General features: G+C 53.4%; 2 protein-coding genes across 3 annotated transcripts; one reads left to right on the forward strand and one right to left on the reverse strand.

Annotated features, from left to right (window-relative positions):
* Positions 1–214: 214 nt before the first annotated feature.
* Positions 215–6,176, forward strand: MED9 (mediator complex subunit 9). Its single transcript, XM_039490281.1, has 2 exons — positions 215–509; positions 5,360–6,176. Exons 1-2 carry the CDS (start codon positions 310–312, stop codon positions 5,574–5,576), a joined length of 417 nt encoding a protein of 138 aa, XP_039346215.1. The 5' UTR covers positions 215–309; the 3' UTR covers positions 5,577–6,176.
* A 2,925-nt stretch (positions 6,177–9,101) lies between these two features.
* Positions 9,102–11,841, reverse strand: RASD1 (ras related dexamethasone induced 1). 2 transcript variants are annotated; one of them, XM_039490279.1, is made up of 2 exons: positions 11,463–11,841; positions 9,102–10,420 (listed from the first exon to the last, which is right to left on the reverse strand). In XM_039490279.1, exons 1-2 carry the CDS (start codon positions 11,746–11,748, stop codon positions 9,870–9,872), a joined length of 837 nt encoding a protein of 278 aa, XP_039346213.1. In that variant the 5' UTR covers positions 11,749–11,841; the 3' UTR covers positions 9,102–9,869. The 2 variants fall into 2 exon arrangements, with proteins under 2 accessions (XP_039346213.1, XP_039346214.1); XM_039490280.1 differs by having other exon boundaries at positions 10,049–10,346.
* Between the last annotated feature and the right edge of the window lie 575 nt (positions 11,842–12,416).

The raw sequence follows: 12,416 nt of genomic DNA on the forward strand, positions 1-12,416 counted from the left end.
GTGCGATGCCCCTTGCTGCAGCGAGCCCCCAGCCGCGGGCCCCATTGCAGCAGGCAGCGGAGCCCCCAGCCGCGGGCCCCATTGCAGCAGGCAGGCAGCGCCGAGCCCCCAGCCGCGGGCATTGCAGCAGGCAGCGCCGAGCCCCATTGCAGCAGGCAGGGCGAGCCAGGCCTGTGCACACCCCCAGCGCGTCTGACGTGTTAGAGAGGAGCCGCGGCTGCAATCGGCCTATCTCTGGTTGCAAGGGGCCGGGCCTGGGGGACGTGCATTAGCCGCGACTGGCTGCAGCCGGAGCGGGCCAGGGGGACCATGGCTACCGGCGGGGCCGGTGTGGGGGTGCGGCCGGTGGAGGAGCAGCAGCAGCCGCCGCCGCCCCAGCTCCAAGCCCCGCAGCCACCGGAGCAGCAGGGAGAGCAGAAGCCCCAGCTCCAGCCGCCGCCCCAGCCGCCGCCGTCCCAGCAGCAGGGGGATTTCTCCTTCCTGCCCCTGGTCCATGATACCATCAAATGGTAACGTGCCCGCTCCACCCCCACCCCTCCAGCGGCGCTGCTCTGCCGGCCCCCGCCCCCCGGCCCTCTCCGGGGAGAGAACCCGGGGGTCCCTCCAGCGCCCCGTTCTGCAGAGAGATCACTGGGGATAACCCATGGGACAGCTCCAGGGGTCTCGCTGGGGTTCCCCTTGCCCTTTAGAGACCTGGGGATCTTTTCACACACACCCCGGAGCAGAGAGATCACTAGGGATCCCCCTCCCGTGTCCCCCCATCTCACAAACAGAGAATGAGGGGATGATCCACACTTTGCTTTCCAGAGGGCTGAGATCGCTAGGGTTCCTGCCATCCCCTCCATCCTGGGTCCCCTGCTTGCCCCAGGCCACCAGCCACACAACAGAGGATGGCCAAAGCTCGGGCTGCCCTCCTCCTCAGCAGGGAGGGCATCCCTGGCGGAGATGAGTGTTCCTAGCATGCCGCCTGCTCTCTGGAGCCTAGCAGCGTGGCATTCTGGGGCCAGGCAGCACGGGTGGGTACCATGAGTCACTAGGGTCTGCGAAGGGGATGGGAGTCCCCTTGCATGGGTGGTAAAATGCAAGTAACGTTCCTGCATTGGGGGTGATGGAATTCCTTCTGCAACACCTTCGGTTCTACCTGCTGCTTTGATTTCATGAGGCCGTTTAACTCCAGGCTTGATTAGTTTTAAGTTATTTTCGTTACCTTTTGATCCATCTTGATCTACTTGTACCTTTCTGGCATTGACACTGTGGGCCAGAGCCTCCGCTGGGGTAAATTGGAGAGAGTCCAGCGGAGGGCAACAAAAATGATTAGGGGGCTGGAGCACATGACTTATGAGGAGAGGCTGAGGGAACTGGGATTGTTTAGTCTGCAGAAGAGAAGAATGAGGGGGGATTTGATAGCTGCTTTCAACTACCTGAAAGGGGGTTCCAAAGAGGATGGATCTATACTGTTCTCAGTGGTAGCAGATGACAGAACAAGGAGTAATGGTCTCAAGTTGCAGAGGGGGAGGTTTAGGTTGGACATTAGGAAAAACTTTTTCACTAATAGGGTGGTGAAGAACTGGAATGGGTTACCTAGGGAGGTGGTGGAATCTCCTTCCTTAGAGGTTTTTAAGGTCAGGCTTGACAAAGCCCTGGCTGGGATGATTTAGTTGGGTTTGGTCCTGCTTTGAGCAGGGGGTGGAACTAGATGACCTCCTGAGGTCCCTTCCAACCCTGAGATTCTATGAAATCAGGGCAGGTGCCGTGGAGTTTACACCTGCTGACGATCTGGCTGAGAGTTTCTGAGAAAGTTCTAGCCCACAAAAGCTTATGCCCAAATAAATGTTAGTCTCTAAGGTGCCACAAGGACTCCTCGTTGGTTTTGCTGATACAGACTAACATGGCTGCCACTCTGAAACCTGTCTCAAGTTGGCTGATCTCCGGCGTTCAAGAAATGCGTTTTTAAATCAGGCGTTGTTTCTCTTGTGAGCATAGGTCAGTCGGATTCAGTAGCTGAACAGTGCCTGCAGTGTAAACCTGGAATCTAAAAATCAATGTCCGTCTTGGATTTGAGTTGCATCTAATTGTGCCAGACAAACACGCAGTAAAGGCCTGGTCAGCACAGGGCAGTTCAGGAACATTTTCCTGCTCTAGCTCCTTAAAAAGAGGGTGGTGGATCATCTCATGGTAGCGATCGGAATTTTGTCTTTCTGATTCAGGATCAGTGTCTGGACAAGTACAGTATATTGGTCCTGAGTAGATCTGGGGCCAGCTGAGGAGTTCTAGCCCTGACATTCTGAGAGCCCCCTTTTCACATGTTTTGTTTGCGCAAAGTCAGGGTTGCTTAACAGCCCTGGACACTGAAGACTGCCATGTCCGCACAAAACAGGGTCAGCACAGCGGGTGGCAGTGCCAGCTCCTGCCACGCTGCCCCACCCTAGTGCCTTAACTCTGTTCTGCAGGGAGCACTTGGCAGTAAAGGGGGGAGAGTCCCAGAGCGCGGGCCTCAGCACGAACGTCTACGTTGCAATTAACCAGCCCCTTAGCCCGAGTCCGAGTCAGCCGGCACGGGCCAGCCGTGGGTATCTAACTGCAGTGTAGACATGCCCAGAGACTTTGCAGTCCGACGCGCAGGCCCAGGGAGAGCAGGACACACTGGGGAATGAACACTGGAGGGGGAATAACTGAAGTGATCATTTTGAACTCACCGGCTGGTGGGTGTCCTGGGAGGGGGGTGCGTTTCAGGAAGGATCTCGGTGGTGGCCATACAGGGCTGGTTTGGGAGGTTGTGCATGTCTTCAGTGAGAAGGTTTGATGAAAGGCCCCCGGTGTCCCACTGCCCATCCCTCCACTCTCCTCTGATCACTATCCACTCACCTGCCCCTATGTGAATTCCAGCATGATTTTAGCAGCCAGCCTCTTTAACTGCTAGCATTAGAGAGTGATGCTTCATCCAACTGGCAGCTGAGGAGCCGAGCTTTCCTGTGCTAGGGAGTATTCGTTCATAATCCTGGCAGGTTGCAAATGTCTCATCCTGTCAAATGATCGCTTATCACGAAGTCGGGACTTGAACATAAGGTAGCGTGTCTCGGATCTCCAGTGTCATTGGGGATGCTAACAGCCATTCAAAAACACACACCCTTGCCTGTTGTTTCAGTCCCTGGAATTTCTGCCAGCTCTTTGCCCTCAGTCTAAAAAGCTCCACCGCTCTCGAGGCTTGATCCAAATGTCATTGAGTTAGTGGGCGTCTTTCCTCGCAGACGTGTAGAGCCTTATTTCTAAGCTCTCGTGGTGGTGTAAATCAGGAGTGATCCCGCTGAAGTTAGAGTTACACCGGCGGGAGAGCGAGGAGGCCAGTCAATGATTAGATGAACTTGATTCTCGGAAAGGGCCTACCCGCAGTCATTCAATTCCACCTGAGCGTTCATGATTGATCGCAATTTAGATACTCGCTCACTGACAGCTCAGTCCCAGCATCCAGCTGCAGTTTTACGTACGAAGAGCCTGATGAATATTTTGCTGGTAAAATGTCCTACCTGAGTAAGCTTGGAAAGAATTAATATTCAAACCAACGGGCACCATCTGCTTCAACGTTTCCCTTTGGGCTGTGTCATTATTCCCCAAATGACTGAGTCCTCCTCTGCCCCTGCAATGCCAAGCTGGTTTTATTTTTAGAGCTGTCTATTGAGCAGGCCTTCCAACCCCAACCCATTAGCAATTGTTTTCCAAAGCAGGGAAGCAAATTCTTGCCTGTTCCTCTGAGCCAGGAGAGACTTTTCTAAGTGTTAACAATGGCATCGCAGATACTAATGAGCTGCCCTGGTGTGAGAGGAAGCAGCTATTTTAAAAAATGGAGCATGCTGAGGAAGCAGCTGTTTTTAAAATAGGGCACCGTCTCTCCTTCCTGGGTGCGTTACTGTCCCCTCAGCGAGAGAGAGGGTCCTTTGGAGTCTGTGCAGCATGGTTTTCTCTGGCGTTCCTTATTTTTTAGTTCAAGGAACTTGTTTGTAGCTTGAATGGCAGAATGCATCTGATTCCTGTCAGCTACCAGTGATGCTGTTGTTTATTAATGATTTGTATTACAGGCCCCAAACCAAAATCGGATCCCCACTGTGCTAGGTGCTGTACGTACATGTAGTAAGAGCCAGTCCCTGCCCTGATGAGTGCACAGTCTAAGTAGAGGAGACAGGCAAAAGGAGGGAGGGGAAACTGAGGTATAGTAGGGGGTGACTTGCCCAAGGTCCCCTAGCAGGTTAGTGGTGGAGCTGGGAATAGAGCCCAAGTCTCCTGAGTCCTTATCCGCTGGACAGTGCTGCCTCAAAACAGATCTGATCCTATGCTACGCAGGGCTGGAATAACAGGATGCTGGCGGCAGAGCTGGACGTAGGCTGCAGAGTAGCATTGGCAGAGCTGTGGAGGGGGTGGGGATGGCAGGCTGAAGGCAGCAAGGCAGGTCGAGGCGGAGGCGTGTTGGGGCTGCGGGTCAGGAGTGAGGGGCATTAGCAGAGCTGCGCTGAGGGACGTGCACCCACAGCTTCCCTGCCCTGAGCCTGGCTCCTGTCGACTCTCGGTCCCTCCTCCTCCTCCTCCCCCCAGCCCCTCTCCTGCTCATTCAACTTGAAACCATTTTATCACGTCTGGAAAGTGCAACAGGAGGCAGGACCTGTGAGCATGAGTCACAGAAGCTGGGGGAGACCATCTAGGCCTGGGGTCCTTCAGCATTGCTGCTCGGCTGCCAGGACAGCTGGGGGCGCTGGTTCTGTCTCACCCTCTGGGCTAGGAAGAGAGACAAGCCCCAGGGGCGAGGGTGTATGGCCAGCTCTATGGTGAGAGGACAATGTGCATCATATTGTGGTGACACACCCTGGCTGGTCAACGAATGTCATTGAGAGGTTCCAGAAGGGATCCCATGCAGCCTTTCTAGCCAGAGGAACGTGATGGTGATATGGGACTTCTTTAAAGGGAGAGGGATGGGGACTTAACAGGGGGGAAAGTTGGCCTGATTCACGGTAAACATTAGAGCCTCAAGCCGTCTGCCCCTGACAAGTGTGACTATCCCCTGGGTGTGTGCGTTCAACAAGACACATTGATCCAGAGCTGTCAAGTGGCTGTAGGGCTAACGTCACTTAACGGGGGCTTCCCAGGATATCGGCAGTCGTGTCAGAGTTGGGCATATGTAGCTAACCGCCCGTGCCTGCGCCCCTCTTCTCAGGGTGGATGGATGGACGTGGGCGGGCGCAGTAGAGCGAACTCATTCCTGACGGCTTCCGGTGGGTGGCTGCAGAGGAGTCTGTGTAGGGATGGACGTAGCCCCGTGAGTGAGTCTGATGCAAGGTGTGAACTGTCGTATCTGCTCTCTGCTTCCCTGCAGCATGGACAAGGACAGCCAGGATGTCCACCAGGTGCTGAACGAACTCAAGACCAAATTCCAGGAGATGAGAAAGATGATCAGCGCCATGCCCGGCATCGGCGTGAGCCCCGAGCAGCAGCAACAGCAGCTGCGCAGCCTGAGGGAGCAAGTCAGGACCAAGAACGAACTGCTGCAGAAATACAAGAGCCTTTGCATGTTTGAAATCCCCAAGGAGTAGGAGGGAAGGGACGGGACGGGACTCCGCTGTATGGAACTGTGGCCCCAGGGGAAAGCAAGACATCTCCTCCCCTTCTTTTCTGTCTTCTTCCTACAAGGTTGCTGCTGTGTGGATCACAGCCACGTGACATTAACCCGGGAGAACATTGTGTACCTGACGTATGATGATTGCAGCGGTACATTTGCTTTGATCTGCTGTGGGACTGCGTGTATTTATATATATCTCTGTTCTGGAGTGCGTCTTTTTTTTTTTTTTTATGCAAGCGCGCAGGAGGGATTACGCTTCCCCCTCGCTATGAGGAGTAAATGATCTGGTGCTGACATTACTGCCTGCAGCCAGAAAGAGGGGGCATTTTCTTCCCTTTTGTGGAAATCGACACTGGGCAAAGTGTGCGGGGGAACGGGACTGAAAGGAGCAGAATGAAGCTCCCTGTCCTGCTCCCAGGAGGCAGCGGATGCGGTTCTCCCTGCGCCGGTTGCAGAGCGTGTGTCTGGAGAGACAGGATTGGTTACACCTGCTTTTGTATTTATCACCTTTATTTTTTTTGCATAAGTGATGTTTGTATCTGAGATGATCTGAGTAAAGATTTGAAAACCCTGAGTGGCACTTGCGTCTGTACTGAGCCTGCGAGGCTGGCACAGGGATATTCTGAAAGCACGGGAGACCGCGGAGCTTGTCTGGGTGCTTTATCCTTCCATTGCTTTTCTAAAAGCAGGGCTGGGGCCAAATAGCCTAGTAGATATAGGCTGGGAATTTTGAAAGGAGTAGTCAGTGCTCAGCTCTGAGTGAATGTCACAGGGATTTAGGTACCTCAATTCCCAACTCACATAGGCAGTGTCACTCCCGGCAGACTCTCGGAGGCCGGCTGCATACCCCAGAGTACTTTAATCAAGGGCAGAATCCACTGCCTGCCTACATGGGCCTCTTCCTGCATTTGGGACGCTTGTCCACTACTGTGTTACACCCTCCCCCCTGCAGCTATGGATGGAGATGAAGTGCTTTGTGCAGATCCAGCGCAGGACCCAGACAAGTATCTGGTAAACAGCCCCATGGAGATGGGAAGGGAGATTGGCCCTATAGCCAACGAGCAGCAACTGGGCCATTCAAGTCAGTGGAGCTGCACCAGGGAAGAATTTAGCCCATAGATAGGCTGGTGACTCTGGATTAAGGCCTCCAACCTTTCATTTCTTCAGACCTGGGTGCAACTCCGGTGTAAGAGCACCGCCCTGCCACGGAAGTGAGGTTTGCAGGATCCGGGCCTTGGTCACCAGTATAAAAACAGTTGTGGGTTCGTTTCCCTCACCCCACGGCCACCACACACTACAGCATAAGAGCTGGTCTCTGCTCAAGGGGAGCCTGGGACTTGACCCAGACTGAGATGTATTGGCTGGGCCGGGGGTAGTGCTAGCCAGGCCTGCGCTACCTTCGCTTTCACGAGAAGCAAATTCACCCCCCAGTATTTCAACTGTAGAAACTAGAGGCAGGAGAAGTAGACTTGATGGGGAAGTGCTCAGATGGGGGATCTGGGCGGTGGTGGATTGGGCCATTGGCTGCTCTGATTCATCCCTGATGTAAACACATTGGCTTCAGTGCACTGGACCTGGAGATGAGAATCCGTCCCAGTGGGTTTCCATGGAGGTAACTGAGGGGCACCTCCGGTTACAACTCATGAAAATTGCTGACCATTGGATCATGTTCAAACAGAGCAAGGGTCAGCTTGCTGAGTCCTAGCTGGGAATTTCCTGCTGCCTGCCCGCCCCTTCCATGGGAAATGGAGGTAAACACGGTTATCACAGATCTCGGTAAGTGGCACTGGATCTCTCTGGCTAATAGAAATATGTGTACAGTTTCAAGCATGTGCGCCCAGGGTTGGCTGGGTCCCAGCCTTTCTTGTGAAGTGCTCTTATAAATTATGATGAAATACTGTGACAGTCACTAGAATGCAGATTATTTGCATATAACACAAGGACACAGAGAAGCCAGTCGAGTGCCCGGAAGAGAGATAAAGCTCATTCCTATAAAGAGCAACACAAGCTCTGTTTTGAAATTGCTTTCCCTTTGCCAGCCAAAAGGAAAGTGTTTCTGGTAAGGTCAGGGACACCATGCTGGTGGGATAGTCCAAATTACCAGCAGCTTGCTTATTATATGCCACTCTGCACCCCATTTAAAATAGTGCTAAACTCATTTCTTTGGGAAGATGCAAATGTGGCCTGGGATAAACCTTTCTTGTGTCAGTGAAACAGAACTCTAAAATACACACTAGAAAATGAACACGGGCAGTGCATTTCTGCCAGCCATTGTCTAAGATCAGTACATTTGGCATCTGTTTCAGATGGTGAAATAATCCATTTTGTTTTCAATATACCGGTACATTCCAGTGAACTGTGCACGTACTGAAGAGATGGAAGAATAAAGTATGAGTCCAGAGAAATGTGGAGTTGCAGGTGAAAGTGACCCCTTCAACTTAAAATCCAGTCAGGTGTTGTTTTTGTTTTTAAATGTAATAAAAGGTGTTTCAGATGCTACATCAGTTTCCTGGCCTATTTTTATGGTTTCATATGCACATTTTCCTTATCTTTAAATTAAAAAAATATTTCTGGCCCCTATTGCTGGGGTAGGGGGCAAGGAAAGTAACAGGGAAAACGGGCTAGTGAAACAAGGAGACTGGCTAAACACAAAAGGCCTAATTTTTCAGAGGATCTGAGCAATTGAGTTCAGTGGGAGCTAGTGGTATTCAGCAGCCCTGAAAAACCAGTCCCTAATGTGTTTTCAAAATCACCAAGTAAACAAACGAGAACAAATGAGAATTTATTCCTTCCCCATTCTCTTTCATTTCTGGCAATCTTGGCTACTTGGAACAATAGTTCTTTCAAATGCAAGTATGGGGTTTTTTTTTTTTAAGTGGAATGTTTCCTTCAGGTGTGTTGCAAAGGAGAAGAGGTCTCTCTGATTTGAGTGCAAATTAGTATTTGAAAAAAGCCTTTTATGATTGAATTGCATGTGTTTCAAGTGTGAAAAACAGGCTAAGAGATTATTCTATTACCGGAATGCCTGGTCCTAGAAGCGATTTTAATTGATTATGAAGTTGTCATGTCTCATTTTACTCACATTTCCTAGGACAAATGCCCGGCTAGTATTTATGATCACATGCATTCATGGGCGAGGATCTGAAGTGTTTCACTTTTTCATCTGCCCTCTAGATGTCACTTTATGGTTCAATGCAAGGTACAGTAATTAGAAAAAGTTTTAGTCCAATCAGTGATCTGTTTTGGCAGCACCGTTCATTTACCCCTCCCCCTAATTATTTTGTTGTGTTGAAATAAATCTTGTCAAGCACTTTCAGTAATGGGAACCTTTGCTCTGGGGCTGAAGGGAAGTATGTAGAGGAAAGGTTTTGATTTGAAGGGGGATATCATAAGTAAACACCGTTGCTCAGCTTCAGTATAGATGTTCCATAGCAGATAGGGTGAGGCTTTGATAATGTTGAGAAACACAGTGAGGAACCAAAGACAAACCCAGCACAGATTAATTTAAAAAACGGGTTTTATTTTTGTAGAAAAAATAGTAAACATAAAACATGGAGCGTAGAAAACACTTGTATAAGATTTTGTTCATGTCCAGGACACACACACACTACCCTACATAAAGTGCCTATTTAAAAAAAAAAAAATGCGCTTTTTTTTCTCCAAATCAGACAAGACAAATGTAAACAAAAGTCAGTTTTTGACACCCACCCACACACCCATCTCTGCTTCTGTAAGAGGGGCCACTAGAGAGGCCTGCCAGACGATTGCAACGGCCGGAAGTGTCCTCCTGCAGCTCTCCTGGCTCAGAAATGCACACGCACATGCACACACAAAGCCCCTTTCCAGAGCTCAGTGTTGGCTGGTTTCTCAAGTCCAAACCATATCCCCCCACCCCCCACGTCTCTTCTGTAAGGCAGTGCACTGGCCCATGCTGGCGAAGGTGGGGAGGTGCCTTGGAGTCAATGTCTTTTCACTCCCAGGTGCCTTGTCTGTGCTCATAAAGTCCTCAGTCTCTCACCCTTGGGGGAGGGTGTCCCCAGCAGCAGCCCCCACCCCATTGCACCCCAAAAGTGGGTGCAGAGGACAGCAGATGCAAATCATCCCCTTGGGCAGAGGGTGGGAGGTAACCTGCCCCCGGGGCAGATGCCACCCTGGCCGGGGCACATACCACCCCTGGGCAGCCAGAGTTTATTATCAAACAAGCTTCCCCCCCCATGTATCTCCCTCTCTTTTTGGGGAGGTTGGGGAGGGGGGCAGCAGGAGGCTCCTAGCTGATCACACAGCGCTCCTTGTCCTTGGCTTGCCCGCCGCCGATGGCCTTCTCCCGGATATACATGAGGTCACTGTGCACGCTGGGCCGGCGGGCAAAGGGGGCCACAATGCCGTAGGCTTCTCCGCCGCTGCCCTCGGCCCCTTCCTTCAACAGCTTCTTGCCCTTGAGCGCCTTCTTGTGCAGCATATCACAGTACTGCACCGAGACCTTGCGGTGCAGGTCCGGGCTCATCTCACTGGGAAGCTTGGCCATGGCAAAGAGTGCTTGGAACATCTGGTCCAGGCTGCTGTTCTTCTTGGCTGAGATCTCAAAGTAGGCACATTTCTGAGGGTCTGCCCCCACCAGCTGCTCGATCTCCCGGGGCTCGACCTCCCGGTAGAAGTCTCGGTCGCCCTTGTTGCCACAGATGACGAGGGGCACCTCCATGTTCTCCTTGGTCTTGTTCTTCAGGCACGACTTGGTCTCCAGGATCTGCTGCTTCAGCCGCTGCACCTCCTCAAAGGAGTCCCGGTTATCCAAGCTGAACACCAGGATGAAGACATCTCCTGTAGGCGAGAGGGGGCACAGAGAGAGGGCACGTTAGGACCTGGTCCTGGATGGAGGCAGAGCCCTATCCCCAATCAGCTCACCAACCTCAGCACTGTCCTAAGGGCTGTCCATAAACGACTGCACTGCAGGGTGGAATTGTGTGTTTGTTTCAGGGTTGTGGGGGGGGGGGTCTTCTTCAAAAACAAAATCACCAAAATATGCCTAGGTAATTTATGGACAGCCCCTAATTAACCCTGCCACTAACCAGCAGCAGTGCTCTGCAAGTCCCTATTTGCTGCCACCTTTGCCTAGGGAAATAAAGTTTGCAAACTCCCTGCACCAGGCTGTTTGCTGAGCTTGCATGCAAACTCCAGCCTGGGTGGAGGGGCTTGGCTCGACTGTGAGGGTGCAGCTGCGGAGAGAAGCAGCCCCCTGAGCTCCAGGCTTTGCTTTGCTTTTAGATTTTTACATTGCAAGGCATGCCATGTGTGAGCAAACCACCCGAGACACATGAGTGCTGGAAGTAGGAGGGCTGCCGCACTCCCCGGCTTGAAGTGGTTTCCATCCTATACAGGATTTACAGTTTGGTTCAATGGCTCTCAGGACCCCGAATATACAAATTGTTCCAGCCCCCCTGCATGGGTGTTGGGTAAACATCCCCCCCCCCCGCCCTTGCTTGGTTCACTTTCCTAGTACAACTCACACACCGTCTGGGTATTGTGCTCTGTCCCAGCTAGTGGCACCAAGACCACTTAGAGTAATGCGTCTGCTCTCCAGCCTTAGCTACCAGCCCTCTCGCTTTTAGCTCGTGGGGTAGCGGCTCCTGCACTACTAAACTCCAGGAGTCCCAGGTTCGATCCCCTCCTGGCCTATCAGTGGCCCCTATAAAATCCTCCCCATCGCTTGGCAAGCGGGAGAAGTGGCCCAGAGAGAGCTGGGACTGTCCCCTGAGCCCGGCACGAGGAGCATTCGCAGCGGGGACTGTCCGCGGCTCCCCGAGGGGCGCTGCAGCCCCCCCGGCCCCGGCATGGCTGGGGACCCCGGCATTCCCCCGCGTACCTGTCAGGATGGAGAGGCGCCGCATGGCGGGGAAGGGGTGGTTCCCCGACGTGTCCAGGATGTCCAGCTGATAGACCTCGCCGCGGATGCTGTAGAACTTGCGGTGGAAGTCCTCGATGGTGGGCGTGTACTGCTCCTCGAAGCGGCCCGTCAGGAAGCGGGAGACGATGGCCGTCTTGCCCACCTTGGAGGAGCCCAGCACCACCATGCGGTAGCAGTTCTTGGCCGGGATGCTCAGCTCGGACTCGCTCTGGCACAGCTTCTTGATCATGGCGGCGGGTCTCATGGAAGGCGGCGGCGGCGGGGAAACGCGGCGGCTGCAGCGGGGGTCTGGGGAACGGCTGGCCACTGGGCGCCCCCTCTCCTGTGCAGGCTGCGAGTCCGGTGTGAGCGGCCCCAGGCGCCGCTGGCTCTATATAGAGCTGGCCGTGCCCGCCCCTCGGCAGCGTCACAGCCCGGGGGCGCGGCTTGGTGCACGGCCGCTTGTGTCTGCCTGCGCTGGGGGGGGCGACTATCCTGCTGCAGTGCTGGAGCCCGATCCCCGGGGCAGGCAGAGCCCCCCACCCCCGGGTGAGACGGGGCTCGTGCAATTTCCCTGGGCACTTTGCAATGACCCCCCCCCCTCCACTTCCAGCTGGATTCGGTGCCACCCTCCTTTTGGATACACGGTGCCCGGCTCCCCGCTCCGCCAGAAGCGCCCCGGCTCCGGGCTGGTCTGTTTCAGCGCAGAGGGGGATCCCGGGCAGTTCGGGGACCTGCCTGCGGGCAGAAGTGGGGCGGGGGGAGCGGGCGGGGAAAATCGATGGCTATTGTCTGTCAATTACATACAAATATGCCGGGTAAGGCTTTGTGAGCCCAACACACGGGGGGGTGGGGGGTGATATTTGCCGTTCAAGTCATTGAAAAGGGGCCATCGATTGAGCGGGACACGTTGGATTGTGGTTGACACACGCT

This window comes from Mauremys reevesii, linkage group 10 (genome assembly GCF_016161935.1).
Source record: "Mauremys reevesii isolate NIE-2019 linkage group 10, ASM1616193v1, whole genome shotgun sequence".
Lineage (NCBI taxonomy): Eukaryota > Metazoa > Chordata > Testudines > Geoemydidae > Mauremys > Mauremys reevesii.

What these genes read in the sequence shown, in the direction of transcription:
- MED9 (XM_039490281.1), top strand. Translation starts at nt 310, where the DNA reads ATGGCTACCGGCGGGGCCGGTGTGGGGGTGCGGCCGGTGGAGGAGCAG. An exon ending in GTCCATGATACCATCAAATG is followed by an intron (nt 510 to 5,359) that starts GTAACGTGCCCG and finishes GCTTCCCTGCAG; the next exon opens with CATGGACAAGGACAGCCAGG.
- RASD1 (XM_039490279.1), bottom strand. Translation starts at nt 11,748, where the DNA reads ATGAGACCCGCCGCCATGATCAAGAAGCTGTGCCAGAGCGAGTCCGAG. An exon ending in GCGCCTCTCCATCCTGACAG is followed by an intron (nt 10,421 to 11,462) that starts GTACGCGGGGGA and finishes TCTCGCCTACAG; the next exon opens with GAGATGTCTTCATCCTGGTG.